General features: G+C 48.3%; 2 protein-coding genes across 7 annotated transcripts in view; one reads left to right on the top strand and one right to left on the bottom strand.

The window, feature by feature from the left end:
* The window catches only part of RNF213 (ring finger protein 213), a 120,767-nt gene extending 96,540 nt beyond the window's left edge, over positions 1–24,227 (bottom strand). For 5 of the 6 annotated variants that reach the window (XM_053570644.1, XM_053570646.1, XM_053570647.1 and 2 more), the window contains exons 1-3: positions 24,108–24,227; positions 21,871–22,016; positions 6,575–6,732 (exon numbers count right to left, since the gene is read on the bottom strand). In XM_053570644.1, the coding sequence (XP_053426619.1) occupies positions 6,575–6,732; positions 21,871–21,976 (264 nt within the window). In that variant the 5' untranslated portion in view covers positions 21,977–22,016; positions 24,108–24,227. Of the gene's footprint in view, positions 1–6,574; positions 6,733–21,870; positions 22,017–24,096 lie in introns of all 6 variants that reach the window. The other variant, XM_053570645.1, reaches the window with a different exon arrangement.
* LOC128570980 (cysteine-rich PDZ-binding protein-like) lies at positions 14,575–14,927 on the top strand. The gene is made up of 2 exons (XM_053570654.1): positions 14,575–14,686; positions 14,752–14,927. Exons 1-2 carry the CDS (start codon positions 14,575–14,577, stop codon positions 14,925–14,927), a joined length of 288 nt encoding a protein of 95 aa, XP_053426629.1.
* Positions 24,228–26,860: the final 2,633 nt, after the last annotated feature.

Here is a 26,860-nt window from a genome sequence, read left to right as displayed (position 1 = left end):
AGGCAGGGCAGCCACAGGAGAGGGGGTGAGTAAAAGGGAATATTGACAAAAAGAAGAGAGGCACAGAAAGAGGGAGACAGGAGCAATGTAAGTGTACAGTAGGGTACTTTGTCCCAACCTTAAAAACCTCCAACCTCTGGGGGTGCCGGGGTGGGTGGTTCCCTGGCTCTTTGCTAGCCTGTTTAGACAACAGTACCCCACCTCCACCAAGTAGAGAGGAAAGACAAAAATGCCATAAATCAAACTAAAACGAGCGAACAGAAAACTTCACGGGATAAAATTGGAGGAAAACCCAAATAATAGAGGTAGAAACACTAGCAAAAATGAAGTTCTAATTGTTAAAGAAGGCAACTATGGGAAATTATATTTAAACTAGAAAAATGAAGAAAGAAAAGAAAGAAAAAAAAGGACAATCTAGAGGGAAAAAGTTGGAATTAAAAAAAAAAGAAAACAAAAAGAGAAAACCAAAAACAAAGCAGTATGTGTGTGTATATATATCTTGTTCAACACTGTCTGGGCAAGAGGTGATCTTCTGGGGTATGAAATGTTAATCACAATGCTGATACGGCTGTGTGAGATGGAGACTGGAGGCCTCTGCTGATTTTGCAAACCCCGCAGGGTGGAGAGCCTAAATCTCTCCTCAGCCTGCTTAAAAGGCACTTTAAACTGCTAACCTTGGCTAAGCAGAAGCTTTCCCAGGAAAGCACTTGTCCCTGAGATCACTCCTGAAGTGGCTGACCGCTTACCCAGTGTGCCCACAGAGTGGGCATCACGCTATGCCCCTGAGGGCCAGGGCTGTCAGGCGTCTCAGACCCTGCCTTTAGGCTGCTCAGTCACTAGATTACTCACTCAAGGTCTCCGGCACGATCCTTGCTCTGTGACCCTGAGGGTAGAGCTTGCCGGGGCAGTTCTCTGACAATGATTCCATGTGGCATAGCCAAACACTAATTAGCTCCATCTGGCTCAGTGGCTCAGTCCGGGGCCCTAGACAACACTTCAAGTCCTCCGCACTCTCGCCTAAGTTCTCCCAAGGTAGTTCAACTGAGTCCCCAAGTCCAAAAAAATAAAACAGCTCACAGGGAAGGCCTTTCCAGTTTGCAATTCACTGCTGCTGTACTTAGAGCTGCCGGCAGAATTAGACGGAACGAACACACGCAACCACTGGCCAGTTCTCCACTGCTTCTGTCCTCCTCATGGGGTCCAGAAGTCTCTCGCTGACTCCCTGTGTCCCCAAAGGGATGTTTCTGGGCAGATCCCACCCGCCAGAGATGCCTGCAGTCTTCTCTCCCCAGTCTCACCGTGCCCAGTTGCAAGGAAGCTGTTACTAGGCCACCATCTTGCTCCTCCCTCCTCATGAATATGTACATATTTAGGCATTTTTCAAAATTCCCTTCTATAACAATAGTACTATACGAAGTCATCTTATATGGAGGTGAAAATCATTTCGCACTAAACAATCTCACAGTGAACTCAGCAGCACTCAGCACATTCACGGCATTTGCAGCCACCACCTCGCCAGTTGTCATTTTCATCACCCTGAAAGGAAACCCATCCCCACCAAGTGGTGACTCCCTACTCCCCTCCTCCCAGTCCCTGAAAACCATTACTCTGCTCTCTCTCCATGGATGTGTCTGTGGATATTTTATATAAACAGAATCCTACAGGGGCCATGTGAGTCTGACTTCTTTCCCTAAGTGTCATGTGTGAGGTCCCTCTAGGTTGTGGCACATGTCAGCACCACACTCCCTTTTACAGCTGATGGATACCAGCTCCTGGACATCTGGGTTGTTTCTACCTTTTGGCTATTATGAATAATGCTGCTATGGACATTCATATGTAAGTTATTTTTCTTTTTTTAAAGGCAGGGTCTTGCTCCTTTGCCCAGTATACTCATCATAGCTCACTGCAGCTTCAAACTCCTGGGCTCAAGAGATCCTCCTGCCTCAGCCTCCTGAGTAGCTGGTGTGCGTCACTGTGCCCAGCCAGCTATAAGCTTTCAATGTTGTGTTTTCACTTTCACTGAGTACTTTGCATCAAAGTACTCAAACTGTCTTGGTAATTTCATTTTTGACCACTGGTTGTCTAAGAGAATTAATTTCCATATATTTATGAATTTTATGATTTCCTTTATTAATTTCTAATTTCATTCCATTGTGGCCACAAAAGATACCTTTTGCTCTTTTTAAGTGTATTGAGTCTCCTTTTGTGGTCTACTATACCGTCTATACTGAAGAATATCCCATGTGTGCTTGAAAAGACTCTGTACATGGTATTTTGCTATTGTTAGGTGGGATATTCTATATGCGTCTCTTAGGTCTACTGGGCGTAGACACTTAGTCAAGTCTTCTCTTTTTTTTTAGCTGGGGCTGGGATTGAACCTGCCACCTCCAGTATATGGGGCCGGCACCCTACTCCTTTGAGCCCCAGGCGCCACCAGGTCTTCTCTTTTCTTATTGATTTTCTGTCTGCTTGTTCTATGCAGAAGTACTTGTACTATTATGGAAAGCATGGTATCGAAGTCACCAACTATTATTATGGAACGGCTTATTTCTCCCCTTCAATTCTGTCAATCTTTCTTTATTTGGGGGCCCTTTATTTGTTGGGCGTGTATCTATCTATAATTAATATACCTTCTTAAAGAATTGGCCCTTTCATCAATATCTGGGTCTTCTTTGTCTCTTATGGCTATTTTTATCTTATAGTATATTTGTCTGACATTAGTAAAGACACCCCTGCTCTCTTATGGTTCCTCTTTGCATGGAATATATTTTTCCATCCTTTCACTTTTAACCTATTTGTGCCTTTGGATCAAAACCAAGTTTCTTGTAGACAGCATATAGTTGCATTATTTTTTAAAATCCATTCTGCCACTGTCTGCCTTTAGAGTTTAATCTATTTACATTTAAAGTAATTACAGTCAGCTCTCTCTACCCACAGGTTCCTCATCCACAGACTCATCCAACTACAGATTGAAAATATTTGAAAAAAAAACCCACAATAAAAAATGAGAAAATAATAGAAATAAAAAATACAGTATAACCATTATAAATATGGCATTTACATAGTATTAGGTAGTATAAATAATCCAGGGATAATTTAAAGTATACAGGAAGGTACATTTAGATTATCTATAAATACTGTGCCATTTTATATATGGGACTTGAACATCCTTGGATTTCGCTATCCTTGAGGGGTCCTGGAACACATCCCTCTAGGATACAGAGGGATAACTGTACTTAAAAGGAAGGACCTATTTCTGACATTTTGCTATTTGCTTTCTATGTGTACTATCTTTTTTGATCTATTCCTCAACTACTGCCTTTTGCTGATTACTTTATAGTATACTATTTTCATTTTCTTAGTGGTTACCCTAGGGATACACTTACTATCTTAAACTTACAACAACCTATTTTGAATTACTGGAGTTCTTTATTTCCTTTCGGCTCCAAGTCACTATGTCCTTTCATTTCAGCCTGAAGAACACTTTTAGCACTTTTTGTAGGATAGGTCTACTCGTAACAAATTGTTTAATTGTTGTGTATTTAGAAATATCTTAATTTTTCCTTTTCTTTTGAGATGGGGTCTTGCTCTGTCACCTAGGCTAAAGTGCAGTGATGTCATCACAGCTCACTACAACCCCAAACTCCTGGGCTCAGGTGACCCTCCCGGCTCAGCCTCCCCAGTCGCTGGGACTATAAGCACATGCCACCACGTCCAGCTAACTTTTCTACTTTTTGTAGAGATGGGGTCTTGCTCTTGCTCAGGCTGGTCTCAAACTCCTGAGCTCAAGTGATCCTCCTGACTCAGCCTCCCAGAGTGTGAGGACTACAGGTGAGCCACCATGCCAAACCAGATTTTTCCTTTATGTTTTAAGGATAGTTTTGCTAGAGATAAAATTCTTATTGACAGTTGTTTTTCCTTTCAGCACTTTGATCAGGTCACTCCACCGTCTTTTGCACTTGGTAGTTTGTAACAAGAAACTGGTTGTGACTCTGATTAAGGATCCCTTGAACATGAACAGAAATGTTTCTCCTTCTACTTTCAAGATTCTCTGTCTATGGCTTTTGACAGTTTGATTACAGTATATCTTGGAATTTATCTATGTTTATCAAATTTGGAGTTTGTTGAGCTTTTTTGTTGTTGTTGTAGTTATTGTGGAGCTTCTTGAATGCCAATATTTTTCACAAATTTGTATAGTTTTTGGCCTTTTTTTTTTCTTTTTGCAGTTTTTGGCCGGGGCCAGGTTTGAACTCATCACCTCCAGTATATGGGAGCCAGCGCCCTACTCCTTTGAGCCACAGGCACCGCCCCATTATTTCTTCAAAGATTCTGTTTTCCTCCCTCTTTCCTCTACTTCTGGGGCTACCATTATGCATATTATGCATATGCTGGTACATATGCTGCTGTGATGGCATCTCACAGGCCTATTAGGCTTTTTCATTTATCCTTTATTATTTTTTCTCTCTGCTCCTCAGGATAATCCAATTGCTCTATCTTCAAGTTCACATATTCTTTCTTTTTTATTGCCTGATTCTGCCACTGAGTCCTCTTTTCACTTCAATTATTAGACTTTTCAGTTCCAGAATTTCTATTTGTTCTACTGTTTGGGGTTCTTTTCCATAAAATCTAGGTCTAAATAAATAAAGGGCTGTGGGTACGCTCTATTTGTTAAGACATCAGTTTCCTGCTCTCCTTTGGCTCTTTAGGCATATTTAAGATTGCTGTTTTAAGTCCCTCTCTGCTAAGCCCAATGTCTGTGCTTCCTCAGCAACACTTTCTATTAATTTCTTTTTTTACTATGGATGTACTATAATTTTTTATGTCTTTGCAAGTTTCATAATTTTTTTGTCTAAAACTAGACATTTTGAATATGATAATATGGTAACCATGGAAACCAGATTCTTCTCTCTAATCAGGGTTTGATGTTGTTGCTTACTGTGGATTGTAGTTGTCTGTTTTGTTACTTTTTAAACTGTTTCTTAACGATTTTAATAAGATCTCTCTTTTTTTTTTTAGAGTTTATTTATTTATTTATTTATTTATTTATTTTGTGGGTTTTGGCCAGGGCTGGGTTTGAACCCACCACCTCCAGCACATGGGACCGGTGCCCTACGAGACAGAGTCTCACTCTATGGCCCTCGGTAGAGTGCCGTGGCCTCACACAGCTCACAGCAACCTCCAACTCCTGGGCTTAAGCGATTCTCTTGCCTCAGCCTCCCGATAAGATCTCTTTTTTAAGGATAGCAAATGATTTTACCATAAAACTTGATGCTAGGCGGCACCTGTGGCTCAGTGAGTAGGGTGCTGGCCCCATATAACAACGGTGGTGGGTTCAAACCCAGCCTCGGCCAAACTGCAACAAGAAAATAGCTGGGCCTTGGGGCAGGTGCCTGTAGTCCCAGCTACTTGAGAGGCTGAGGCAAGAGAATTGCCTAAACCCAGGAGTTGGAGGTTGCTGTGAGCTGTGACGCCATAGCACTCTACCGAGGGTGATAAAACAAGACTTTGTCTCTAAAAAAACACAAAAACTTGATACCACTTGCTGATCATTCTAAAAAACACAAAGAGAAGAAAAAGTAAAAACTCAAGACTCGTTAGCCCTCTCTGTCCAAGAAGCCCTGGACAGAGAACCTACAACTGCTTTTCCTTACGCCAACGTCTGAGCTTCCACACGCAGCCTAGGGTTCCAAGTTTTGTCACCTCTTACAAGGGAAAGGAAACTAGCTAGAAGATGGACATACAAGGAGGTCACACACCTCAGAGCACTGCCCACGACATCACCTCCTACCCCAGCCCAACCATGGGGCACCACCTACAAGGAACAACAGATAGAAAGCCAACCCCAACCCAGAGAGAAAGTAAAGAAAAGAAAGAAAACTTCCACTTTTCAGTACCCAGCAGGAAACCCGGCAGCTGGACATAGCCACCTGGGTCTCCACAGGGCTAAGCCTGGGCACAGGGGCCCTTGTCTTCTCATCTTTCTCCAGAGCAGGACAAGGACACTCCCCTCGAAAGCTTCCTTAAGTGCTCCAAGTAGTTCCTTCCTCACTAAGGAGGCATCCTCTGGGTGTCTAACATGTTCACAGGGCTGCTAGAGGCCAGGGGAGACACAGAGGGCTGTGCCCCTCAGCCTTCCAGGAAGGGCATCCCAGCGGCCAACACATTTTCCGAGTGCCTGCCCTACATCCAAAGCTTCAAGGCACCTCAGGCTTGCACCCTTGTCGCTAAGAGACACAGAGACCAGTGGGACACATGAGTGGCCAACGCTCAGGGCCCCCACCCATATCCAGCTTCTGGAAAACACACAGGTATTGTGTCCGGTGCAAGGAAAAGGGAGGTGGAGACCCCAGAGGATCTGGGACCCACAGACTCATCTTCTGGGAGGCAGGCTGCACTATAGTGACATTCAGGGGACAGCTGAGCAGCAAGGCTGTCCCAGAGAGGACACTGTGGGTACACAGGGGCCAGTGAGGGAGACTCAGAGCCAGTCTTGCTCAGCCCCTGAAGAAACTGCACCAGGAAGCTCTCTGCACAGAGCGAGGGCAGGGGACACGAAGCAGAGCAGCATACCCACCTTCTGGACGGTCCAGGGGCCATCAGAACAGGGCTCGTCTGGGTTGTCTTGCCAATCAGTTGACTCTGGGGCACAGCACAAGCTCCCTTCCTCCTTCAGCTCTTCCCCACACTCCAGGCCTCCCTCTTGGGCCACCACCAAAGCATTGTTCTCAGAATCTATAAAGGCAGACAAAAGGATCAGATTTCAGGAGGAGCCAGTAAGCATCAGGAAGGAAACAGTCCCCACGCGTCAGGCTGAGCCGGCCTCGCTCCAAGGCACGGTGTCTTCAGGTGTGCAGGACAGAGCTGGGCAGCCCAGCCTCCCACACAGGGGGAGGATCAGACAGAAATGACAGGCAGGCCGAATGTCAGTCCCTCCCGCCCGACGCCCACATCAGCATATCGGCCCGGACACTTCCCTGGGGTGTCAGTGGCACCTCAGACTGCACAGCTCTACAAGGAAGGCTATCATGCTTTCCTCTCCTACCAGAAGAGCTCTTCCTGTTTCCTCTAGGGTGGGCACCTCTCTCAACGGCACCCCAGGAGTCTCCTGACACTTCTCTTGTCCAGACACCATCTGCCCAGTGGTCTGCCTCCAGAATCACGCCTGTTCAGGACCATCACCCAACACACGGAGCACCTGATTGCGCGCCCCGCCTTGCAATGGTTTGGAGAGTGTCTCTGCCCCACTAAATCCACGTTGAAATCTGATCCCCAGTGTTGGGGAGGTAGGGCCTAAGAGGGGAGTTAGAAGCTGGGACGCCCCTCAAGGTTCCCCGGTTTACACGTGTCCACTTCCCCTCTGGCCCTGATGCCGCACAGAAGCCAGGGCCTGGCCTTCGAACTGCTCGGGACACAGAAGCAGGAGCACATCAACCTCCTCTCCACACATCAGCCAGCGTCAGGTGTCATCTTACAGCAGCACAAAGTGGATGAAGACGCCCTTCGAGGGCACCCTGTTTCCAGACTTGGGTCTCAGTGACCTACCGCTCCGAAACACAGTCCAGGCGGGGCCATCTCAAGTCTGGCTTTCCATGTAGAACCTTCTCTTGGCTCACCTGCACAGACCCTTTCCCAAGGCCCTAGGAAAAGGGTCTCTATTCCGCTGCCCCCTGCCCTGGGCACCTGCTCTGTTCCCTCTTCCAGGGCCCAGTTTGATCACCATCCTTCTCCTCCTCTGTAAGTTCTACAAGGAAGGGGCCATGACACCCTTGTTCCCCTTGAGGCCCTAGCACCTAGACATATGAGCCCTCAGGAATTAAAGAAGTTCATTCACAGAACTCAGAATTGATAAATTTCAATCCTCTAAATTTCTACTTAGATACACACACATACACACAAACAAACATTACAAACAAAATATAAAAGCTGGGAAACCTTTAACACATAACCCAGGGCCACTCCTCTGGGCATTGGATATTTCTTTTCAACAGGGATCCAGAGCTTGCAGCCTCCCAACACAACCCTAGCTGGGGGTCAGCCCTGATTAGCCTAATCCAGTCAGAACCATGTTTCCCCTGGCCCCAGTGACAGGCTCAGGGATGTGGCAATCGGCAAGAAGCACAGATGGGTCCAGGACCAGCCTACAGAATTCCTGACATATCCCCTCACCGACTACTGTCCCCTTCTCCCTCTAGACTGGGAAAAAGCTGGCAGTGAAGAAGGACAAGGCTGTCAGCACCAGGAAACGGAGCACGACCCTGAGTAAGCTGAACCCCCGCCAGCCTGGATTGGGCTGAGAAGGCCCAGCGTGCTCCCCCATCATGCTAGGCAAGCACAAGGAGGCTGGGTTACAAGTTATTCCAATATAAACAGCCCCAACAACCATGAGTATCAGTAACAAGACCACACAAAATGAACTTCCCTAAAGAAAAACAGGTGCTTCAAAGAAAAAGATATACAAATAGCATCCTAACTTCCAAAAAGATGCGTGGCTTCCCTACTAATCAAGGAACTCAGAATGGAGCTCATGAGATGCCACTTCCACCCAGCAACTGGCATCGATTAACAAGATCAGTAACTCCCAACCCTGAAGAGCATGTGTGTAGAAACAAAACCTCGGAGTCACTGTCAGCAAGAACAGCCAGGAAAGCTTTGTACAAGAGATTTGGAGAAAGATTTCCATTGTAAACGTGCCAACCTGGGGCCTGCAGCCAGCTGCCCAGAGTTTATCTTCCAGACAGACTGGCTCCCCAGGACAGGAGCTCTGTGCAGCTCGCCAGTGCTAATGGCAAAATAGTAGGACAATCGAGGTGCCCAGCCTGGCGGCTGCCAAGTCAAACCCTGCCATGGGGCAGAGAGAACAGTGCTGCTTAGGCCCAGGCTCAACTAGAAACCTCAGCCAGCAAAGACCCTGTGGGCCCAGAGAGGCACATGCGTGTGCACATGTCCAGGACCACGTGGAAGAAACATCTTAGAGGATACACCAGCTCACAGTGTTGTTCTGGCCAGGGTGAGGGGACTTCATGGTCCTCTATGTCCTTCTGTAATGTGCAGGTCTGTGGCCACTGGCATGTGTGCATGACCTGACAGATAGCCCAGCAAGCCCACGTCCAGCAAAGCCTCACCACCACTGCCACAAACTCTCTCATCCTAGGTCAGTGAGAAACTCAGAACACCACGAGGATGAATTACAGCTGAGGAAACTACACAGTGTCTCCATCTGGGGCCAAGGGCAACATAATGAGCACCCTAAGACTCACTCATGTGAGTGGACGTTCCCTATAAAACTTACTCCAAAAAATTAGAAAAGGTGACTTTCCATCAGATATGTAATCAGCTAATCATTGCAGGGACACACTAGCCCCGAAAAGGAACATGTCACCTCCAAAGGAAAACAGTAACTCTCCAATAACAGACCCCTATTATAAGGACATCTATGAAATTCGAAAGAATTCAAAACAATAGGAAATTCAGTGAGATACAAAAGAACACAGGTAGATCATTCCATTAGATCAGGAAAACAATTCATGATTTGAATGAAAAATTTAACAGAGACAGATATCATTTAAAAGAACCAAACAGGGCAGTGCCTGTGGCTCAGTGAGTAGGGCGCCGGCCCCATATGCCGAGGGTGGCGGGTTCAAACCCAGCCCCGGCCAAACTGCAACAAAAAAATAGCCGGGCGTTGTGGCGGGCGCCTGTAGTCCCAGCTGCTCGGGAGGCTGAGGCAAGAGAATCGCGTAAGCCCAAGAGTAAGAGGTTGCTGTGAGCCATGTGACGCCACGGCACTCTACCCGAGGGCGATACAGTGAGACTGTTTCTACAGAAAAATTAAGAAAGAAAGAACGAAACAAATCCTAGAAGTAAATAATTCAATGAGCCAAACAAAAAATGTAAATATTACAATCAAGTCTATTGTTGAAAGCAATAGACTAGATGGAGCAGAGGAATTTCCAAACTTGACCATCTTTTGAAATAATATAGTCAGAGGAGGAGAAGAGGAGGGGAAGGGGTGAGGAAGAGAAGAATAAACCCTACAGTAGAGGTGTCTATCCTTTTGTGAGGACATGTTTTGCTTACCTGTGCTGCCCGATATCACAATATGCGCAGATCTTTTTGTTGTTGTTAATCAGCTTTCCTTAAGGCTCCTGTATTTAATGTGTCGCCCAAGACAACTCTCATTTTTCCAGCGTGTGGCAGATTAAAAACAAAAAGGTTGAACACCTTATCTTACACAATTTATGGAACACCATTCAGAGGAAAAATATTTGTATTATGGGTGTTCCAGAAGGAGGAGAAAAGGGAATAGGCCCTCCCAAAAAATGTGATCCCCCACCCTCCCCAAAAGGGAAAAGGTAAGGAAAACATATTTAATGAAATATTAGTAGAAAGCTTCCCAAGTCTTGGGAGACACAATTATTAAGGTCACGCTACTCCAAATGATTCAGCCCAGACGTCCTGTCCAAGGCACACTGTAGTCCAATTGTCAAAGCTAAAGACAAAGCAAGAATTTTAAAAGCAGCAAGAGAAAAATGTCAAGTTACACATAAAGGACTCTCCATTAGACTTACAACATATTTTTTGGCAGAAATCGTACAGGCCAGGAAAGAGCAGGATGGCACAGGTACTGAAAGAAAGAAAACTGCCACCAGAGAACATTACACCCTGCAAAGCTGTCCTCCACAGATGAAGGAGAAAGAAAACTGCCCCCGAGAACATTACACCCTGCAAAGCTGTCCTCCACAGATGAAGGAGAAAGAAAACTGCCCCCGAGAACATTACACCCTGCAAAGCTGTCCTCCACAGATGAAGGAGAGACAAAGTCTTTCACAGACCACCAACGACGAGGGGAATGTATCACCATTAGACCAGGCTTACAAGAAATTCTCAAGGGAGCCACATTTGGAAGTAAAAAGATGATAACCACCATCATGAAAACATGCACATCTATAAGACACACTATTAGAGTCAATACACAAAGGAAAATGAGAAAGAGATCAAGCCTTACCTCTACAAAAAACCAGCCAACCTTAAAAATAAATAATAAAGAGGGGAAGTCAAAAATATACAAAACTCCACAAAAACAAAGAAAAACAATAAAATGACAGTCCTCACCTATCAACCATAACCTGTTTAATAATAAATGTATGAACCTCCCCCATTTAAAAGACATAAACTAGCTGTGGTCCCAGCTACTCCGGAGGCTGAGGCAAGAGAATCGCCTAAGCCCGAGAGCTGGAGGTTGCTGTGAGCTGTGACGCCACAGCAGTATACCAAGGGAGATAAAGTGAGACTCTGTCTCTAAAAAAAAAAAAAAAAGATATTCCATGCAAATGGAAACCAAAAGTGAGTGGACGCAGCACACGCTTATGTGTTTTCTCTCTCTCTCTCTCTACACACACACACACACACACACACACACACACACAGACACATATCAGCAAAAGAGACGTCAAGTTAAAAACTGTAAAAAGAAATAAGGACATTACATAATAATAAAGAGATCAATTCAGCAAAATAACTTCACAATTATAAATACATAACACCTAACACCGGAGCACCTGGATATATAAAGCAAATATTATTAGATCTAGAGGAAGAGAGAGAGACTTAAGTATAATAACAATTGGGGGCTTCAACACCCCACTCTCAGCATTAGGTTAAAAAAAAAATCAGATTTGAATTTTACCATAGACCAGCTGGACCTAACAGACATTTTAGAACACTTCACCCAACAGCTATAGAATACACATTCTTTTTGAAAATCAGCACATGAAATTTTCTCCAGGACTGACTATATGGTATGCCGCGCCCTCGGCATTACCGCCGAAGCGAGGCGGCGCTGACCGCGTTTAGAGCGTCGGTAAGGAGGCTTGTGCTCCACGGAGCTTCGCCCCCAGCGACCCCTGCACAAACAGCATCAGAAACGGTGCTCTGCGTGCCAAGTCACCCGCAGGAGCTTGAACGACCCTGGCAGTCTTTAAAATTTATTACTTTGTTTTTCTTTAGCATAGGTCTGTGTGTTCTGATACTAATCACAATGTGCTTTCTCAGGGCTGGACCCATTGCACTGCAGGATGAGATAAGGCACGAGCCTGCTAGACTCAGTGCCGCCTATAAGTCAGGCACTAAGACGTTTAAGTAATAAATACCTTCACAGTAGTAAATACCAATGATTTTAGACAATGTATAGATGTTTTATTACAAGAAGAATCATTTATAACTAGAATAGACAATGATCATATACAAATCAAAATAGAACAATCACGCAAAGGCAGGGAAAGCAGGATAAACAGAAAAGTAAGAAATTATGCCAGCCTTCCCTTTGTCTTGAGCAGTTAGCAAGAAAACGCAAACCTTGTTATCTCTGGAAAGAGGAAGAAGCAAACAACTTCACAACCATGCTGAGACCAGCTCTTTTATAGTGAGTTAAACTTTGTACTGTTTAGTTTAGACATGCTTTTGACTGTTATCAACAAAAGGCAAAGCAATTGAATTGTTGTTGAAAATGTCTCGAACAATCAGAGCTTACCTAAGCATGAAAAACTGCAAACATAAAGGAAAGATCTGTACATCTAAGTAAATGATTGTAACTCTCCCACTAACTCAAAATAACTCTTGTGTATGACGCCCCCTGCCTGTAAGAAAAACTGTATAAGTACTTGCATGCTTTCACAGTAAAGTTACAGCTGCATACTCCAACCCGTGGTGTGTCAGACTGTCATTCCTGCGCCGACCTCTCAACCTTCCTCGCTCCTTCTCCCTGCTCTCCCTCGGACTGAAGCCCACCGACTGGGTGGTCCGCGGCAATGGTAGCACACAAAACAAGTCTCAAAAACAATTTTAAATAAAGGCCAGGCACAGTGGCTCATACCTACAATCCTAGTACTCTGGGAGGCCAAGGCAGGTAGATTGGTGGGCACCTGTGGTCCCAGCTCCTTGGGAGGCTGAGGTAAGAGAATTGCTTGAGGCCAAGAGTTGTAGGTTGCTGTGAGCTATGACATCACAGCACTCTACCCAGGGCCACAATGTGAGACTCTGTCTCAATAAAAATAAATAAATAAATAAATACATAAATAAATAAAATTTAAAAAAAAGAAAAAAAGAAAGAAAGCCTTCTATACACCAATAACTAGTAATGAGATTGAATCAGTAATGAAAAGTCTTCCAACAAAGAAAGACCCAGGAGTGGATGGGTTAGCCAGTTAGCCAGACCTTTAAAGAATTAAGATAAATTCTCCTTGAACAATTAAAAAAAAATTGAAGTAGAAGGAATTCATCTTAACTCATTCTACAAGGCCAGCAAAACTAGCTGTGGACACAGAAAGAAAAACTATAGGCCAATATCCCTGATGAATATAGATACAAAAATCTTTAACAAAATACCAGGGAACCAAACCCAACATGGCAAAATGATAACACGGCATGATCAAGTGGGATTTATTCTAGGAATGCAAGGGTGGTTCAACATCCACAAATCAATGAACACCATACATCTCATCAATAGAATGAAGGACAAAGGACAAATGACAATCTCAACAGATGCAAAAAAGCCTTTGATAAAATTCAACATCCCTTCATGATAAAAAACTCCTATTAGCTACAGAAGTACTTCAACACAGTAAAGGCTCTATACAAACCTACAACTAACATCCCTCTCTTTATTTATTTATTTGAGACAGAATCTCACTTTGCCATCTTCAGTAGAGTGCTGTGGCATCGTAGCTCACAGCAACCTCAAACTCTTGGGCTCAAGGGATCCTTTTGCCTCAGCCTCCTGAGTAACTGGGACTGCAGGCGTCCACCACAACACCTGGCTACTTTTAGAGACAGCGTCTTGCTCTTGCTCAGGCTGGTCTCAAACCAGTAAGCTCAGGCAATCCACCCACCTCGGCCTCCCAGAGTGCTGGGATTACAGGCGTGAGCCACCACACCCGGCCTCTAACATCTTATTGAACATGGAAAAGCTGAAAATGTTTCCCCTAAAAATGGGAACAAGAGAAGGATGCCCCCTCTCACCACTTTTAATCAACATAGCATTAGATACCCTAGTCAGAGTAATTAGGCAATAGAAGGAAATAAAAAGCATCCAAATTACAAGTTGAATTTTCCCTGTTTGCAGAAAACATGACCTTATACATAGGAAATCCTAAAGATTCAGAACTGATAAACAAATTCGGTAAAGCTGCATGATATAAAATTGATATACAAAAGTCAGTAGCGTATCTATACATAAACAATGAACTAACTAAAAAAAAAAATCAAGAAGGCAATAGCTAAAAAAATAAAATTCTTGGGAATAAATTTAAGATGAAAGACTTCTACAAGGAAAACTATAACACGGGGGCGAGGGGGGTAGAGGAAAGGGGATTGGTGGGATTACACCAGCGGTGCATCTTACAAGGGTATATGTGAAACTTGGTAAACTTGGTAAACGGTGAATGATGCTCCATGATCATATCAATGTACACAGCTATGATTTAATAAAAAAATAAAAAATAAATAAATAAATAAATAAAACTATAACACGTTATTGAAAGAAAGGGAAGAGGCTGGTAGAGGAGCGACGGCGGAAGAATGCTGTGCGAAAAATGTGAAAAGAAACTTGGTACTGTTATCACTCCAGATACATGGAAGGATGGAGCTAGAAATACCACAGAAAGTGGTGGAAGAAAACTGAATGAACAGAGCTAGAGTTTTTCAAAAAATTATAAATACATCTGAGAAAAAAAAAAAAGAAAACTGAATGAAAATAAAGCCTTACTTCGAAAAAAGCAAGATTTGATCCTTATGGAAAGAATAAGTTCTCCACTTGCAGAATCTGTAAAAGTTCTGTACACCAACCAGGTTCTCATTACTGCCAGGGCTCTGCCTACAAAAAGGGTATCTGCTCCATGTGTGGAAAAAAGGTTTTAGATACTAAAAACTAAGCAAACATCTATCTAAACATACTGATGGAAGGTTCTGGCTTTCTATGTGACTTTACTTTCTGCTTTGAACTTTCAAGGCATAACATAGATGTTCAACTTTCAGAATAACATGTTTTTAGACAAATAATTAAGTTTAAACCAGAATGATTGGTATTCATTCTTTTGCTCTCAAGAAGTTCAGAACAGCAGCAGGGTAACTAGTCTTCTGCCTTAAGTGGTTATTTTCTTTACAAGCATTTTATTGAACTAGAATAAGTGACAAATTTAATGAAAAACATTTCCCAATTCTGTATGCATTTTTATTTAACATTATTCATGTAATTCTTATCCCCTCTCCCCTATTTATAAATAATACAAAAGTGAGAAGATTACAGATATTTTGCTCCAAACTTGGCATGCAGACTTGGAATTTTTCTTTCCTTTTGTTATTGGTGGCATAGTTCTTAGAATCAGTGGACTCTTAATTAATTGCAGTTTCACAGGATGATTAAAGGTTTGAAGCCATTATTCCTCAATGGCTCATTAATTTGGCCCAGAACCAAATCAGAGACAAGTTGGATTTGTGATTTTTAAAATTTGTTCTTGAAGCCAAAGTGCCAGTTCTTCCCATATATGAACAAGAGCACAAATGAATACACTGAATTTCAGAAAAACATGCATGTATAGTACATATATTATCTTGAATTTAATTGTCATGAAAACCAAAAGAACAATGTCTGTCCATATTGATGTATAATGAAAATGAATCATCACTCTTTAAGAAAAGCTCTTTGAAGCAAAACCAAACTTTTTTTTACTTCCTCCCTTGTCTTCCAAAAAGAAATAAATAGAACAAACAAATATCTTGACTCTTTTTTTATATATGTATATAATATAGACTGCTAAAGGACTACTTCAGGATTCCAAGGGAATTTTTTTTATGCTGCCTTCAGAGGTTTAGGATTTGTACTTTTAGAACCTGCAGCCTAGGGCGGCGCCTGTGGCTCAGTGAGCAGGGCGCCGGCCCCATATGCCGAGGGTGGCAGGTTCAAACCCAGCCCCGGCCAAAACTGCAATAACAAAACAAAATAGCCAGGCATTGTGGCGGGCGCCTGTAGTCCCAGCTACTCAGGAGGCTGAGTCAAGAGAATCGCCTAAGCCCATGAGTTGGAGGTTGCTGTGAGCTGTGTGATGCCACGGAATTCTACTGAGGGCAATAAAATGAAACTCTGTCTCTACAAAAAAAAAAAGAACCTGCAGCCTATGGGAGACCAAAAGAATGAATTTCCAGTTGTGGTGTGTATAAATACCTATCGCTATAAACCATGTAGAATGGACAGTGTGATAGTATGCATGGTATAGATGTGGCATTTTGATTCGTCTTTACTCTGAAAATTATAATTTTAACTATTGAACTTATTTATAAGGTTTTAAAAATAGTTTTCTCTAGTGTACATTGTTATTTGTTCATATTCAGAAAACTTACAAGAATATGTAAAATATAAATCATATCTCTGAGAGCAGTAAAAAAAGAAAAAAAGGGAAGAGCATACTACAAATGGAAAGACAAGAAACCATAAAAATAGACAATACACCCAACCAATCTCCAGGTTCAAAATACCAATCAGGTTTCCCACTGATGTGGAAAAAAAATTGACCAGGTATGTTGGTTCACATCTGTAATCCCAGTATTTAGGGAGCAAGGTGGAAGAATTGCTTGAGCCTGGGCAATAGAGCAAGACCCTGTCTCTACAAAAACATTAAAAATTAGGCAGGCGTGGTGGTACACACCTGTAGTCCCAGCTACTCAGAGGCCGAGGAAGGAGGATCACGTGGGCCAAGGAGTTTGAGGTTCAAGGCTACATGAGCTATGATGATGGCACTGTCCTGCAGCCTGAGCAACAGAGCAAAACCCTGTCTCATTAAAAAGCAAACAGTTCACACCGTGGACTCTCAGTGCTTTCTGTACTATTAGCAGTGAGTCCTTAGCATTTTTACATCTAATCAGATTACAGAACCAATTCCAGAAACCTCCAAACGAGTTAAGCAAACTAAGAGAGAGAACCAACAACGTATGTGTACAGACACGTGGGAGGGGATTTATTAGGGGAACTGGCCCACACAACTGTAGTGGCTGAGAAGTCCCAGGTCAGACCTCTCTGCAGGCTGGAGACCCTGGGATGCTGGCAGCACAGCTCACTCCTGGTCCGACATCCTCAGAACCAGGGAAGCTGACTGCACAACTCTCAGTTTGAGGTTGAAGGCCTGAGAACCCCGGAGCCTCTGGTGCACATCTTAGAAATCTGAAAGCTAGAGGCCTAGAGTTCTGATGCTAGGGGCAGGAGAGGAAGAGTGTGCCCAGCTCCAGGGGAGGACAGGTTAATCCTCTTTTCCCTGCCTCCTTCCTTTTCTCCAGAATGGTGCCTGCCCACACTGACCCAGGCTCTTCCCCACCCAGTCCACTCAGAAACACGCTCACAGATGGAGCCAAGCTCCAAGTTTTACCAATTCTCCAGGTATCCCTTAATCCAGGACCACTGACACCTGAGATGACTCTCCCCAACCGAGGCGTCCAGGAGCCTCGGGGCAGACAGCACAGCAGCCCTGCTCAGATCCCGACTGCACCCTCTCCTGCAGCACCACAGCCAGAGTCTGGGTGCCTGAGCCCAGGGCCACAGGGGGGGCGGGGGGACCTGCAAGTGGCTGAGAGGAGGAGCATCTGCCTCCTCAGCCACCCTAGCAGGGTCCCTGACATCTTGGCTTCAGGTCCGGTTCCTGTACAGTGTCACAGCCAGGCGTGAGGAAGGCCACAGCTGCTGCTGTCCCGACCCTCCAGATGGGCACCCCCAGGAAGGCAGCCCTGGCTCTGGCTCAAGTATGAGAAGATTTAATGGCATTCTGTAAAAATGCCACACACCCACATCCTCAGACAGATCAACTCTTTTTCCCTTTCTGTTGGCAAATATGTCCGTTGCCCTCCTGGCCCTGTCACCGAAATCAAAGGGGGGCGGGGGCAAAGGGAAGAGGCCTTCCAGGGACACCCTCCAAGAGGAGGTAAATGAGGTTGCCTGTTTCCCAGATACCAAATGAAGCCTCAGGCCTGTCTCTCTCTCACTGCCCTTATTGGCCGCCAGTCAGGTCCAGCAGAACAGTAGTTAACTCTGATCCCAGGCATCCTTCCTCTCCCCAACAGTAGCCTGGGGCAGGGGGGGACTAGAGCTGCTCCAGGCTGAGCCCAGGTGGGCAGTAGCCCACGCCAGCACCCACCCACCTTCATGCTGAGGCCAATGAGACCTCAGCTGTGGCTCCTTCCAGGGGCTCTGGAGGGTTCCTATCCTGCTGTGTGCCCGTGGGCAAGTTATATAACCTCTCTGTGCTTCATGAAAAGCCATCTGTGAAATAGGAGTTTATGGCAGCTCTGGAAGAACGGTCTTGCTAAGGGGCTAATAAGAAAAATAAATTTCTAACTGGCAACCAGATAGAGTAGCATAAACCCTGCCTCTAACTATAGTAACACGAGTCTCTCTCCTACAGCAATTAAAAGAAGCTGAGCAGACAAAAGGTGTAAATCTTCATTAACCTTCACCAGAGCTGGTCAATTCACATTCCAAAGAGAAAAGCAGTCTTGGGAAGGGAGGGGACAAACGGGTGGACATCTGACAGACTGGACCAGCACTGCCTATGAAGGTTTCGGGGTGTATTTAAACAGCCCGAGCAGGCAGCAAAGGGGGCAGCTTCCCCCGCTTCCTTAAGGAGAGATGTCAGATGTCTCTGCCTACCCTATGGCTAAGAACAAAGAAAACCCCAACTCCCATTATCAGCCTGATAACTGGGCTGAAACACACGCTTCACCCCCTGCCTGCCCTAATGGCGTCAGAGCAGTTTGGTCTCAGGGCAAGCACCTCTCTTATTTTTTTTTTATTTTTTGTAGAGACAGAGTCTCACTTTATGGCCCTCGGTAGAGTGCCGTGGCCTCACACGGCTCACAGCAACCTCCAACTCCTGGGCTTAAGCGATTCTCTTGCCTCAGCCTCCCGAGTAGCTGGGACTACAGGCGCCCGCCACAACGCCCGGCTATTTTTTGGTTGCAGTTTGGCCGGGGCCGGGTTTGAATCCGCCACCCTCGGTATATGGGGCCGGCGCCTTACTGACTGAGCCACAGGCGCCGCCCAAGCACCTCTCTTATTTCTGATGCTGGGCACTCCCTTTCTTCAGAGAAGGAATAAAATAAACTTTGTGCTTCTTTCTTTATTTTTAGAGTCAGTCTCAAGCTGTCGCCCTGGGTAGAGTGCCGTGGCATCATAGTTCACAGCAACCTCCAACTCTTGCCTCAGTTTTTTTCTATTTTTAGTAGAGACGGGCTCTCACTTTTGCTCAGCCCGGTCTCAAACTCGTGAGCTCAAGCAATCCATAGGCCTTGGCCTCCCATTACAGGTACAAGCACAACTGGATTTGTGCTTCTATCCTGAAGGTTGTTAGAGAAACCTTTCTTACCCTAACAAGCTCCTCGTACAGTGCTGGCCACATCTTAGGTTAGCAGAGTAGGCTTTGTTTCTGTTATTTATTTATGTATTTATTCATTTTTGGGACAGGGTCTCACTCTGTCATCCAGGCTGGAGTGTAGTGGCACCATCACAGCTCACTGTGACCTCAAACTCCTGAGCTCGAGGGATCCTTTTGCCTCAGCCTCTGGAGTAGTTACGACCCCAGGTGGGCACCACACCTGGCTACAGCAGGTTGGTTTTGTTATTTTAATATCTGCGAATCCAAAGATCCCAAGGCCCTCTGCCCAGAGAGGTGTTCCAGTGACCAGGGGTGGGAAGTCCCTGCTGGACACCAGAAGCTCAGCCACCTTATGACTCAGTAACTCAACAGTGAGGGATTGATAACAGCAGAAGCCACCTGGATACGCGTGTGCCCACAGCTCTGCCACCCATTGAGTCCCAGGTATTCCAAAAGAAAAGACGAGACTCTGGAATTTGATATTCAGCCCAAGTTCCTCCCCAAAGAGTCAGCAACAAAAGAAAATACATAAAACACAAATCAGCGGGGCAGCGCCTGTGGCTCAACGGGTAGGGCGCCGGTCCCATATGCCGGAGGTGGCGGGTTCGAGCCCAGCCCCGGCCAAAAATTCAAAAAAAAAAAAAAAAAACACAAATCAGCGGGCAGCGCCTGTGGCTCAGTCGGTAAGGTGCCGGCCCCATATGCCGAGGGTGGTGGGTTCAAACCCGGCCCCGGCCAAACTGCAACCAAAAAAAAAAAAAAAATAGCTGGGCGTTGTGGCGGGCGCCTGTAGTCCCAGCTGCTCGGGAGGCTGAGGCAAGAGAATCGCTTAAGCCCAGGAGTTGGAGGTTGCTGTGAGCTGTGTGAGGCCACGGCACTCTACCGAGGGCCATAAAGTGAGACTCTGTCTCTACAAAAAAAAAAAAAAAAAACACAGGGCGGCGCCTGTGGCTCAAGGAGTAGGCGCCGGTCCCATATGCCAGAGGTGGCAGGTTCAAACCCAGCCCCAGCCAAAAAACCACAAAAAAAAACCCCAAAAAACAAAAATCAGCAATAGAAAGCAGCAGCCCGGTCCCACCTCCTTAGCTCAGTGACAGCATCTGTAAGACGAGCACTTTGTACAGATGCACAGGACAAGATCGTGGAAGGACTGGCAGCCGAGGCCCAGCCCCTAACACAGGGCAACGCTGGGCGTCTGCATGGGCAAGCAGAGGTTCTGGAACTGACGCATGTAGGCCGTACAGGTCCGCATGGCACAGCCCAATATTTAGGAAACACACATGGTCTTCCCAGGAACTTTCTTGGATGCATCCAGCAAATAAGTCTGGAGCAGCTGCTGTGTGCCAGGCACTGCACAGGGACAAAGAGCAAAGTCTCCCCACTGACATGGGAACAGCCAGGTGAGGTGCAGCTTGGCATCTGGGGGAGGGGCTGGTGGAAGTATTCAGTGGGGCAGTCACAGCGGACCCCACCAGAGGAGGTGAGGGTGGGGCAAAGACTGAGAGAGGGAAGAGGCAGCTGTGTGGGCTCTGCAGCCAGCAGGAAGGGGGGCAGTGGTCTCGGAGGACCTCGTGAGCCCCAGTAAGGACTCTGGCTTGTACTCTGAGTTAAATTGGTAAGGGTGGAGGGTGCTGGGAGGGGGCTCATGAATTGACTCTGCTGTGCTGTCAGAGGCAGGCAGGCACCTGGAGAGGACAGAGGATGTAGGATGTGAAGGAAAGAGAGGGCCTGAGGTCAGAGTTGGGGCTCAGGCGGGGACAGCTGGAAGGATGAGCTGGGGGCTGGAGGCCTTGGACATGGGAAGGCTGAAAGGCTGTCAGACACCCAGTGGACAGGCCAGAGTGGCCAGCATTCAGGGCAGAGGCTTGGAATGAAAGGGTTAACATGGGAGTTGCCAGTGCACATGTGCAAGGGGGTGGGGTCAGCAGCCCAGAGGGAGGGAAACCAGTCTGAAGCCAATGAAGCTGAGGATGGTCCCAGTGAGGTCAGCGGGGAAGGCACCAGACATCACGATCCACTCTTTCTGCTCCCTCAGCCTTCCAGGGCCAGGAAGGGGACTGATCAGGTTGTGGGAACTCCCCACTGTCCCTCACAAACAAGTCCAGGCAGAGTCCTCCCTCCTCCCACAGCACCTCCAACTTCCCTGTGGCATCCTCTGAAACCCTCCAAACACCCCAGCCCACACTTCAGTTCCCAAGGAGAAGCAGCACCCTGAGTTCTCTCTAGGAAACGAAACCGAAAGTTTAAAAAAGTGATAGTCACCTCCAGCCAAGGGCCCCAACAGAACCAGTAAACAACTCTTCCCTGAAAGTGCTTGTCAATGGAGGTCTGCAGCAGAGGGCTCTGAGGGGGACTGCGGGCTGACCACAGATTCCTGTTTCCTGAAAAGGTGGTGGGACAGGGCTGGCTGTCCACCTCCGGGGGTCCCCACTGCCCCACTTGGTCCCCAGCACCTCCTCACCTGCTGTGGGGGCAGGAGTGGCAGGAGGAAGCAGTCTCCATCCACACTGACTGCAGAACTTGGCGTCTTCCTCCTTGGAGACGTGCTGGCATGAAGGGCATTCCATGCTCCCACAGAGGCTGCTCCTGGTGTCTGACCCTGCAGGTCTGAAAGCGGGAGTCAGAGGCAGCCCTTATGTACATTGCTGGCTGTCACATGACCTGGCCCTGCTTTAGTTTCATTTTCTGAGAAAGGAAATTATAGCAGCCCAGAAGGTCCCAGTGGATCGAAACCCAGCCTTCCCGGGCAGGCATGCCCAGTCACTGCAGCCTTCCTCACCTGCACCCCCACCTGCAGCCCCGCTCCCCCCCACCCCCAGAGCTCTGAGCCCCTGCAACCTGTCTTCTCCATCCCTCAGTGAGTCTAAGATGTCCTTGGGTCCTGGCATCCCAGCCCCAGAGAACTCAAGGGGCGGTAGGGGTGGGGAGGCTCAGAGCAGGTAAGACTAGGGGCAGCCACTGCGTGCCCGAGCCAAGGTGCTCAGCCTCCTCATCAGAGCCTTGCAGCACTACAGAAACACTCAGGGCTCAGGGGGCCAGGGCTCACCGGACCCTCTGCCCTCAGGACAGCCTCTTTGGTGGGTGGCATCAAACCCAGATGAGGGTCCCAGCTAACCCAGACCCGGGCCAGCACTCAGGGTGGGCACTTACTGCATCCAGGCTGGGGGTGCGGACAGCTGGTGGCCACCTGACACCTGACCTGACTCTGTAGGAAGAGTTCCAAGGGCACCCTCACCCACCCACCACCCTTTTCTGCTGGCTTCAGACCAGAAACTGGGCTCAAGCAGTGGCCAGACAGGACAGGGACTGGGAGGGTGGTGATGAGGGATCAGATGTGTGGGGTTCCCTGGCTTCAGCTATGTAGGAGACAGACTACTGTGGCTGTAAAGGAACATTAGTAAACAGTGGGTGCAAGCAGAGGCTTTCTCTGAGCCCCTTGCTAGCCCAGAGAGGGACCTGGGGAAGGGCTAATCACTCCTCGAGCAGAGACAGGAGATGGGCACAGAGATTGCCTGGGGCTACAAGGATCCGGAAAGGCAGGGAGAGATTACCTGAGGCCCATCTGCATAACAAAACACCCTATTACTCAGGCACCTCCCTTCCAACTTCACCAGCTGGCCCTTCCTCACACAGGTATTTTGTGAGGCTCCCAAAAGCATATAATTGTTTGCCCGTTAATCTGTCTACTGTCGATTTTTCTCTCCTTCAGAGTAGAAAGAAAGTTTAAAACTCCCCTCCATTTGCCACAGCCAGGCCCTGGCCACCCCGCCCCCTACACATAACCCTGGAGCAACCACCACTGAGGCTGGCCACTCCCTCACTAAAACACCTTCGATGACTCCCCAGCGCCCGGGCCTCTTTCCACCCAGAGTGTTTCCAGTGCTACGCTTCGCCACAGACGAGAAAACCCACAGCAGGCTCGGGAACCCCTTCCTAAAGCACCGAATAGCTCCCGGCCTGGGCGAGCACCCAACACTTTCATCGGCTCTCCCATTTCCGGCTCTTTTCTCCCAGCACAGATTCAGAGCCCATCCCCCAACTCCCACCAAAGAAAACAAAGTGGGGGCGGGGGAGGCCACTGAACTGGCACGTTCCCCTGCGGCCCTGACCTTCCCAGCCGCCCTCCGGGAGGGGGAGGGGCGTGCACCCAGGCCTGGAGACCCTCGCCCCGGCAGAGCCAGGCTGGGGCCGGTTGGTGTTGTACCCGGGCGGCGGTGCCTCCCTGGTAAAAGTAGCTACCAAATGAACTCATGGTATCTTTTTGTAACTACGCTTTTCAGCTGCTGCAATCACTGAAGCGAAGGATGCGGATCCACCGTCTGCGCCCGCCCCCAACACTTGCCGGGTTCGCCGCGCACTCCGGGGGCTCCTCCGCCCCGAGCTAGGGGAGTCGGGCGCGCCCAGCCCTCCGGGGCTGGCCCTAGGGTCCCGGGAAAGCCTCGGGGCGGGACCCGGCACCGCTGGCGAAACCGAAACTTGGAGTCTGCAGGAAGTGGCGGGAAGGGGCGGGAGCCGGCGGCCACTCATCTGGACGCAGGCGGCGCGCCGGACACCCGGCCGGCGGGAATCTGCTCCCCAGGACTGGCACCCCGCCGACCTGCCCGCGGGGCCACACGCATGCACTAGCGGGCACCCCGCCCTGCACCCCTGCCCTGCGGGACCCCGCGCTCCCACTGCACCCCGGCACCCCGAACCCACCGGGCCACACCCTGCTGGCAGCAATCCCGGGGCCGCGCCCGGGATCCGGTCCTCTTCTCTCCCGCACCTGCAGCTGCGCTCGCGCCTTTAGATTCCCCGGGATCGCGAGGGCCCGGCCTGCCTCCGCCCGCGCCGCCGCACTCGCGCAGGCGTGGTGGGACCCCAGCCCGGTGGCGCCCCCCAGCGGACCCCGCCCCTGCCCGCCCCTGGGAGGCGCGTCCTCGCCCTGCTCCCGCCGCAGGTGGCGGCCAGGGCCACAGTTCTGGCCAGCGGGGGTCGCACTGGGTCTCGCGGGCGCCCAGCACCTTGGGCGGTGTCCAGGGCCACGAGAACCCGCGGACTCAGGCGGGTCACCCGAGCTCCAGGCCACTCGTAGTGCAGCGGAGATCACCAGCCCATTGCGCGGAGCCTGTGCCAACTGACCGCCACGCCCCACGCTCCCCACCCCCAACCAAGCGCCCAGACCCTGACCATGGAGAGGTGGTGGCCCGCGAGCACCAGGTCTCCTCTGAGCCTCAGTTTATCTGTGAATCTCAGAATGCCACTTCCCAGGGCCCTCGGAGAGTTAATTATTACCATGGGGCCGATGCCTTGGTGCAGTATGCACCATCCCAGCGGACCCTGCCTTCCTCCGCCCTCCCAGGTCACAACAGCACACCACTGGGACCCGCACTGCTTTCTCTAACCGGCTCCACTTACACCGTCCTTCCTTCTGGGCCACGCACCCCCAGCTCTGCCCTCCTTGGGGTGCCCCTCCTGCAGCACCCTCACCCCTTAAAGGGCTGGTCAGCTGTCTGAGCTCCAGGCAGTGCGTGTGTACCGACCAAAAGGGTCCAGCTGCCTGTCACTGTCAGCCAATATGCAGAGACAAGGATAGGTCCGCTGTTGCTGTTTCTCTGAGGAAATGATCACGGATGATCAGTGATCAGTACAAGCTGCAAGGATAGAGGCTCTCCTCTGCTTCTGCAGGGTTTTATTAGAAAGTGTTACAATTCTTTGTCAACTAGTAACATTTCTCATGGCTGGTAGTCTGCTTCCCCAACGCACATAACCCAAATACACGTTAACCGGAAACAATTCTCCCTGACCGTTCCCTGACCTTTTCCTTAAGAAAAGAGTCACTTGATGGCATGCCTCCAAGCCCCAGATGTTCCTGGGCTTGCATCAGGGACATCTGGTTACTCTGAAGTCTTATCCGTCAGGGCCAGGTTACTGAGCAAGGAAAATTACATCCACGGTCCACCAAACTTTGTCAGAAGGTGGGTGATCCTGGAGAACAGAGAGTAGTCTCTCCAAGACTATTCAGTTCTTCCATTTCCCAAATCAGTTTTATACGTGAAAGTTCAGAGCAAAAATCATGTTAATCTTTATCTTAAACAATAACCAGCATAACCCATGGTCCCTAATAAACAATAATCAGCGTAACCCAGGACCCAAAACAACATTCCAATTCTAAGGTTGGTCTCCTAAATCAATTCCCCTGAACTACTAAAGAGACATACTTTTAGGTTAAAGCTGAATTTATAGAACAGCAAGGATGGGAGACATGAGGTGAAGGTCAGGGAGGACCCAGTGTGTGGGCTCAGCCCCAGCCTGAATGACTCCATCTTATTCTCACTACATGTGTTTTCACTTGGGGCACTTAGCTCCTTCACCACAAAGCCCACCTTAACCAGCTGTCCCCACTGTCCAGTTCACCCGGGGCCACCACTGTGGCCTCCCCCTTGTGGTGATGTAGCAGAGGCTCCACAAGAGACAGTTTCTCTTGAAGGAGGCAGCAGGCCGGCCTGGCTGGACACAGGCACAAAGCCAATTTGTCAGAGGGTGGCCACAAGCTGCCCTCCTGATTCTGGTGGGAGGGAGTGTCATCAGAACCTAGAGAGACAGCGCCCCAGCCTGCAACCCACCAGGTCCCCAGCAGCCCATGCTGGAAACCCCTTACAAGAATATCAGGGGAAGTGAGAAGATGGCTCTGCCCCACGCCACCCACCCATGCTGCTTGTGGGATCTCAGGGGACACCAGCAGAGTGCTGGCCATGACTGCAATGCCGTTCCAGATCGGCAGCACGTGGCCACTCCTAGGTATGTCCTGAGGGGCAGTGGCAGCCCAGTGTGGGCGCTGTGTGGTCTGGGAGGGGAGGCATGACATGTGCCCTACCAGCCTGAGCATCAGAACCCCAGCCTGTCCCAAAGTGACAGGATGGACTGTGAAAGGCCAGCAAGGTCACACCTCACAGGCTGGGACCAGCAGAGTGTGCTAGGCCACCAGGCACCACTGCCTGGCAGGGTGTAGAGACACTGGCTCTACCAGATGCACCTCCCCCAGCGAGTCACAGGCCCAGGTCCGCTTCCTGACCTGACCAACTGCCTGCTGGGCCGTCTTTAATTGCAAAACACAACACATCTTTTAAGAATCAGAATCCTCCCAGGGTGAGACCAGACCCCACAAAGGAAGGTGTCTTTTGGATTTGCAAGGCCATCGTAATGCCCCTCGTGGATATTGTCCTTTCAATTCTCTTCTCTTTGTCCTTGTCCACTCCTTATAGGAATAATGAGGACAAAAAAAGACGTTTAAATCCAGCCTTAGAAAGTCAGATGAGAGGCTGGCCGGGAGGCTCACGCCTGTAATCCCAGCACTCTGGGAGGCCTAGGCAGGAGGATCACCTGAGCTCAGGAGCTGGAGACCTCGTCCCTTTCACTGCCGTGTGACATTCCACGGTGTCTTTCTATCCTGCAGCTGAGACACGCTCAAG

The sequence above is a fragment of the Nycticebus coucang genome, chromosome 18 (assembly GCF_027406575.1).
Source record: "Nycticebus coucang isolate mNycCou1 chromosome 18, mNycCou1.pri, whole genome shotgun sequence".
Lineage (NCBI taxonomy): Eukaryota > Metazoa > Chordata > Mammalia > Primates > Lorisidae > Nycticebus > Nycticebus coucang.
This window is presented reverse-complemented; position numbering and strand designations above follow the sequence as displayed.